General features: G+C 29.2%; 1 protein-coding gene across 8 annotated transcripts in view; it reads right to left on the bottom strand.

Annotated features, from left to right (window-relative positions):
- Positions 1–3,973: 3,973 nt before the first annotated feature.
- Positions 3,974–7,852, bottom strand: part of LOC116344200 (cAMP-specific 3',5'-cyclic phosphodiesterase) — a 142,305-nt gene continuing 138,426 nt past the window's right edge. For 7 of the 8 annotated variants that reach the window (XM_031772642.1, XM_031772636.1, XM_031772637.1 and 4 more), the window contains one exon: positions 3,974–7,753. In XM_031772642.1, coding sequence (XP_031628502.1) covers positions 7,592–7,753 — 162 coding nt within the window. In that variant the 3' untranslated portion in view covers positions 3,974–7,591. Of the gene's footprint in view, positions 7,782–7,852 lie in introns of all 8 variants that reach the window. The other variant, XM_031772639.1, reaches the window with a different exon arrangement.

Raw genomic sequence — 7,852 nt, 5'->3', positions numbered from 1 at the left:
ATTTTACCTACTGTGGAAAAGCTAATCGTTCCGTTCATATTTATCAGTTTCTCTCACCTATTAAACCATAATGTTCAATGATCAAACTTCAATTATTTATTGTGCTTTTCGATCTTTGATACGAAGTTTGATATGCGTGCAAAATGTCAAGTGCAAAATGCCAACAACTTAATAAAGTTTTAACAGTTTAACGTAAATGAAGTTTATTATAATAATTAAATAGCCTATCGATTTAGACATAAAATAGATGCAATAAATTTTTATATCCAAATAAAACGCATATACAAATATCTATACTTTGTACGTTGATGAATGAAGCGGAATGAATTAATTCAATCTCATTGTTTTTTCGTGGAATTTTTAAAACTTCAGCATGATTGACACATTTTCATCTGAATTGACGTTATATCAAAAAGTTGAATTCTTCTCTTTGTTTTTTACTAACAATTTATAAGATTGCCACTAGATAATCTAACGATGCCGTTAAAATCTATGCGGAACTGTCACTCATTTGTCAAAGGCTAATTGTTATTTTGAGCGACGGCATAGTTATTTCGTTTTCATATTGAATGTATCACTGTGAATGTGATTCCGCAACCTACATCAGATCGATCATCATGACTGTTGATTTTGAACATTTCATTTTACATTAGATGTCATTTGTAAGAGAACATTAGCACAAAGTAAATGTTGGGTGTATAGTGCTTTGTTCGGTATAGAATCACCCTTGAACAATTAATTGCACGAAAGATTCTCTAAAAATTATATCGAATTCTATTCATTTGAATGAAACAACCAAAGAACGTACATTGTCTTAGTTTCGTGTCTTTTAATCTTTTATTTTCAACTTCGTGGTTTTGGCTTCCAATCTTTCCGAGTGACACATTTAAACGAATTAATCTCATTAAATATATTCAACAATAACATATCATCTAAAATTTGTTGTTGACCAAGTCACGCTATTTCAATGTGTTTTATATGTGGCCAATTCGTAAGTAAAATAATTTGTATTATTATAAGCTTTTCTAGGGGGTAGACACGCAATCCAAAAGAACAAATCTATACGAAAAAAATAAATCTCTTTAAATTATTGCGAGTAAATTATAAATATTTCAAATCATTTTGAATTTTTTCGAATCATTTCAAATCACCGCTTGACAGTTCGTGTGACACTTTACAGTGAAGTTGACTATCGATGTTTGCATGCATGTTATATCAAAAAAAAAAAAAAATCAAGTTAAAGAATAAAGAGATTTAATATTTTCGAAATGTGTTTTAACTATAAACGAAATATACTTGATTTTTTTAATTAAAAAAGGTTTTTGCTTGCTTAAAAAAAAAAACAAATATTGATATAGAATTTTATGCTTTGTTTTAGTATTGTAAAGTCACTTGTCAAATAGATTCAAATCATTCAAATCACAAATGAATTACAACGAATCATTTGAATCATGTCTACCCCCTTGAAGCTTTTGGGCGCTTACTGGTTAGAATAATACAAAATCATCGTATAAAAGGGAGCCAACGGAAACGCTACACGAAGAGGGCGTAAAAAATGTCTGTTCCAGTAAGTTTTTAAAAAATGTTTACAAATTTTATAGATACATGTATTTGTGTGCAACAATAATAAACTTCTTAAACGCCCTTTTTACGCACAACTCTATTTGTCGATGACTCACAAATGAGTCGATCATCACGGAATGAACTTTATAGCTTTAATATATAATAGAATTCATAAATTTTTATTCAGAGACTTCACTGAAAAATCATTATATTCGATACCTCGGTGAACTTTTCATGCATTTCTGAAAAACAATTGACTTTTTTTTTATAAACAATATCAAAAACAAAGAAGCATTCTTCCATTGAGAATACAAACCTTTTAGAGATACAAACAATTTTGACATACTTGCCTTGTCATCGTTCACGCTGCGTAGCTCTTGAAATGCCTTCAAGTCCCGATTCCGAAATAAAAACAACATTTTTTTATTTGAAAGTTAATAATTTAAACAAACATATTATTCATCTTATTTTCCATTTATAAGGTTTTTCATTTTTTTTTTTTTTGCATATGTATATCTTCCATTGTTTTTGCATGTGTATGAGTGTTTTTTCTTGTTATTTAACAATGTAGTTTTCTTTTCAATTAACTTTATCACTAAGTATTGATGAGTAGTAAAGAAATTCATGGTTTTTTATGTGTTCGGTCAAATTTTGCGTATATAATATTAAATTTTACCATCTTCCATGGATCTCGTTCGAATTTAATTTAATTTGGTTATACATTTTGCATTACGAGTTCACAGCAGGAAAGATCTCAAGAGACGAACAAAAAAAACTTTTTAAAATAGTCTTTTTTTTTCATTTATAGCATGATATCTCAGGTAATTTTTCAAATATTTGGTTTATTCATTTTCCTAGAACATGTTTCACCATTGCTACTGTTCGACTAAAACCATGTGGGCAATAATGTTGTTTTTTTTTTTTCAAAATAGTTCCGACAAAAAAAAAATAGAAAACTTGGTAAAACTAATTAAAAGAAGGCTCTTTTTTTGAAGGAAAAAAGCGAATTTTTGGCAATAAAATTTATCATCATGACAATTCATATTATTATGAAAAGATTAAAAAGAACAAAAAAAAAATATGTACAATTTCTTTAGCCGTTCCAGACAATATATTGAACTAACTGGTCATTTGAGCTGACAGTACGTTAGCCAGCTAAAAGGACTAAAACAATAGAAGTTATTGTTTTAATGAACAATCACTTCTATTAAAACAAGAAAAGTGATTCATCATTAAAACAATAACGTCTATTGTTTTAGCCCATCTAGCTGGCTAACGTACTGTCAGCTCAACTGACCGGTTAATTCAATATATTGCCTGAGCCGTTCTTTATCAATTAAGAGACAATTTTGAAATGAGGAAAAGTATAGTAAACTGAACTGATGATAAAGGTAAGAAATTGTCATTTGAAAATGGGGAAAACAATGTGATTTGGCCAATTTTGCCGATGATTTAATTTGTTATTATTTTATAACGATTTTCTCGTTTCCATGTAATTCTATTCCCTTTAAAGTGTTTTAGTCGTGATATGGAATTATGCACTACAGACTAAAAATGGTAGCAAATGAATTTTAGTTTCAGTTAGTTCAATATATCAGCGTAATAATTTTGTCCACGTTCAGGTAAACATTTTATCATTTTTAAATCAAAAGATTTAGATTTTGTTGTTGCTTTTGTTCTTCATTCAATGAAAAGAGCCGGCTGAACTTTTGTATAGTTTCGAAAAGTGTTTAAATTCCAAAATAACAATAATTCTCACAATTTATCTAAAGTCAGTTTTCAGACAGATTTTTGGTGAGGTTGACTGAGAAGACGTCAGGTTTTTTTTTGTTTCTTCAAAATGTACAATATTCACAAAGAAATTCATATCTAAATAAGCGTTTTTTTTAATAATATTTATCTAGCCATTTTAAAGACTATTCTTATTACAGTCCAGGCGATTTCGAATTCATTAAAGAAAATACAATTGAAATCGAAAAAACAGTTGATTTTTTTTCTCTCAATCACATGAGTTTTCGAAAGGAAATGAAAAAAAAAACGAAGAAAAGAAAAATGAGTTTGAAATTTAGAAGTTTTGAGATGTGGTGCGGAAGAACCCGTGTATTTGTCATAAATTAAAAATGTGGAATTGGTCGAAAAATGACGATCGATATTATTTCTTAAAAAGAAAAAAAACATTTACACATCTCGCTTTGTTCTTCGACTAAATAAAAATGTTATTTTGCGCATCGGATATGCCCTCACTAAGCACTAAGCGCAAAGTATACGGCGATCGAATATGTTTTTTCTAATCGAAATCCAATTCTACTAGTTCAGTTGATGTGGATGGTATTTTGTATTTGGGCATATATTCGATCGAGCATGCGCATCACGAAAATACGCTTATGCGATCGAAATTAAAAAGAAATTCTTATTTTTTACACATTTATTACAAATAGCTTGGTTTTTTTTTCTCTTTGTTGAATTAAAACTACACGCCTCTATTCTAAATTGTTGGTTTATTTTAAATATTAGATATTCATTTTTGGTTTACTCTCGAGACATGCAATGCTTGCTCTAACTTTGTTTATGTTTTTTTTTTTCAATCCATGTAAATTAGTATGTTTTTGGCGTTATTTTTTTATCTCTTGTTTGACAAATATGTTTGTTGTTGTTGTTTTCGTCACCTAATGTGCATTTCAACTATTTTATTATGTGGTTTTAGACACCAAATATCAATTTGTATGTGTGTTTGTTTTTTCAACATGTTCACCATCATCAAAAAATGGGAAAATAAATAAGAACATTTTGGAACAAAAAAAACGTTGTGTTCCTGTTTTGTGATTTTTTTTTTTTTGGTTAAATCTTTCGCTACATTCACAGTATCTTTTTTAATTAATTTTTTTTATTTTCCTGTTTTATAATATTGTGTGGCATTTGATATTAAAATCTTTTTCAAAAACAGAATAAAATAACGGCACAAAAACTAAATAAAAAAAAATATATTTTCTCTCGCTTTTTATATCATTTGCTTTGTATGCTGCTGTTAGAATATATATTTTTTTGTAGAAATATTGTGACGCCAGCGTCACAACCAAATAAATTTATCTATACATTTACATTTTACATCATAATAATATTCATTATTTTTTCTTCATTTGTTGTTGTTGTATGTATATTGATTGAATATTTATGCTTTAAATATAATTAAATATTGTGTGTGTTTTTTTTATTTAATGAATTTTTCTTCATATCCAGCAAAAGAAAAACAAAAGGTGCGACAAAATGAGCAAACGTACAGTCGCCGCCCGTCGCACATTTTACTCATCTTTGATGTATGATATTCTACTGGTTTTTATGTTATACGATAAATATTATATTTTTTCATCTTTTTTTTTTGTTGCAAATTTGTTTTTGTTTGGTTTCACGTCAAATGTTCGTGCGCATAAATAATATTCAATTGTTTTCAGTTTAATAAATAGATTTCTAGTAAGATATTGTGTTTGGTGTGCAATGGGATTTTGTAGAAAAAGGTTTCAGTTTGAATGCACGAGGAAGAAATGTATTTAAAAAAAGAGAATAGAGTGTCAGAAGAACAGAAGATGATAAGTGATGAATTAATAATATAGAAAACACTGCGTTTGGTATGAAATAATGGCGGGAATAACGGGCGCGAATTATCGTATGGCGACTATTAATTGTATTTGTGTGTGTGATTCAAGTGAGTTAAATTTGAGTGGTCGAGTTGAAGAATAATAAATTATGATGGTATATCGAGATTGTATTGTGTCGATTTTTACATAAGAAAATCGTCGGTTTTGAACATTCAGAATGTGAGAAAAAAACATGTGGATTGCGACGGTCCCCGAAATTTGTTTTCATATAGCCACGACAGCTAATAAATATTATGTACTATGTATTTATATCAGTTTAGCGATTCATTGAAATAAGTGATGTTCTCTTGTAGTTTGTTGGTGGTCCAAGCAAATATTTTGTATTTTCTACGGTTAAAACGATGGCTAATTTTACATTGTTTAGATTCTAGAAATGTTTCTCTTTTCAAAGCCGATGCACATTTAACACTGGTTTATATGATTTATATGCAGGATTTTAAATACGATTTTGATCTACTTGGAATCTACACATTGAACTATGTTTTTTTATGTAACAAGCACGTTGTTGTGTCTTCATCTGGGCAAAAAATGTTTATTATGATTAAATGTTTCATTAAAAATGTATTCTTATTTAAAATGCTTGTGGGCGATTTGATGGTAAGGTTTTAATGTTGGATGTTTCAAGGGATTCATTTTGTTTGTTTGAAAGGTTGGCGGTATGTGCGCGCGTACGCTAGTGTCTGTCTATTATTATTATTATTATTTTATCACGACAAATAAGTGACGAGGCGTCCCTATGCTTCCATTCATTATTTCGTCTAATTTAAACTTTTCATTAGTTGTACACATAAATATAAAGAAGCTCATTTTTTGTGGTATATTTTTTTACAATGATTATTCTTTTTATCTTTGATTTACTTTCAATGAAGATAACAAAAGTCCCAACCGCAGCCAATTTGAAAATCATACAATCCAACTGTCCAATCACATTCACTTATTCGTGCGTATTACAGATCTGACATCAATTTCAATCATTGACTCTCGCTTATCGATTCAATGATTTTCACTATTGAAATTCGATACTCTCCCCAACTCTCTCTTTCTTAGTTTCTCTCTCTCTTTCTCTTTCACTTTCGACATTAAATTCAAATTGGAACACAAAGATATATTGGCTAAGAAAAAATGAACTGAATTGTTCAAGTTTTCATTAAAAAATCGTCACGCAATAGCAATCGCGTGCAACGACTTCTGCATGCTCTTTTGTTGAAAGTAAATTTGGTAATTTTTTTTTCTGTTCAATTTTGTTTTTTAAAAATAAATATTAATATACAATTTCAGTACCTATGATTTAAATTGTTTTTTTTGTTGATTCTATTGTTGTTAAATTTAGATACTTATGATACATAATGTTCTATGCACACCAAGTTCATTATTTGCTAGAATTTAAATTAGTTAATTACGATTTTTCAATACATTAATGTGTGTGTGTTTTTTGTTGTGTTATCTTCATATAATTGTTTTATTTTGTTTTTTTTTCTTCTTTAATTGTTGGAAATATAAGAGATGTTTCTCTGTCAATGTGCAATTTTACAATTGATTTGTTTGGGTTGCTGGATTCTTTTTATCTTTTCATATTACATCACACAAAAACTCGAACTTGAGAGAAAAGTCGTGTCGCAGATTCTTTTCTTCTGCATAAATTTAGTGGTTGTTGTTTTTTTTTTCATATAATTTACCTAAGTGTCAATATAGTTAATTCTTTTATAATTTTTTGTTTTCCTTTCTTTCTTTCACAGTATTTTTCGTAACCGTCATAAAAATTCTAATTTACAATTCTTTTTATTCTTTTTGAGTTTTTTTCATAGCACATACTTTTTTTCTTGTAATTTTTTTTCATTAATATTTGTATCTAAAAAAATGTTAGCACTCCAGATTTCACGAAGTAAATTAGTTTAAAACAAAAAAACACGCTCACTCATTTTTCTTCTCGAATAAAATCAAACAAATTCCTTTTTTTCGGTTAAAAATTAGAAAATAAACTTTTTTGTTTGAGAGGAAGTGGGGGTCTGATTGACGATGGATGTGAAAAGAAAGAAAAATGTCAGTTAAAATTAACATGTTCATTTAGAATATACCGTTGTTTCTGTGCCGATGATTTTATAAATCGATTTTTGCATGCTTTTGTGATGGATGAAATGAAAATTGTTTCTGGTGTGTATTTCTGTAAAATGTATATAAATGGAGGTGTTTTCTCCGGATATGATTTTTGAGAAGTGAACCAGACGGTAGTGAAGTGTAGTTGCGGTGGTGGCGCGTTATTTATGTTTAATTTCTCTTTCTCTCTCTCTCTCTCAATTTTATTTTTTATCTCATCTGATTAGTAAAAATGTATGCGCTTTTTCAGTGAGCTTACGACATAATCCAACTACTCTCCGTCACATTCCTGTGTGTGTCGTTTGATTTTGACTTGTTGATGGTTTGCCAGCATCTTTGCTTGTACCAGCTGTCGTTGCTGTTGCCTCGTCATCACCATTACCGTCGTCGTCATCATTGTCGTCGTCGTCGTCATTTTCATTGTCCGATTCTTCAACGGTTATCTGTAAGCCAGCCAGAAAAATGAGTTTACTAAAATCAGAAATCGCATCCAAGTTCGATCGATCAAAGAAATGTCGATAAATTTTGTCGCGTCACATTAA

Source organism: Contarinia nasturtii, unplaced genomic scaffold (genome assembly GCF_009176525.2).
Source record: "Contarinia nasturtii isolate CC-2019 unplaced genomic scaffold, AAFC_CNas_1.1 Cnas_scaffold_1037, whole genome shotgun sequence".
NCBI classification, from domain to species: domain Eukaryota; kingdom Metazoa; phylum Arthropoda; class Insecta; order Diptera; family Cecidomyiidae; genus Contarinia; species Contarinia nasturtii.
This window is presented reverse-complemented; position numbering and strand designations above follow the sequence as displayed.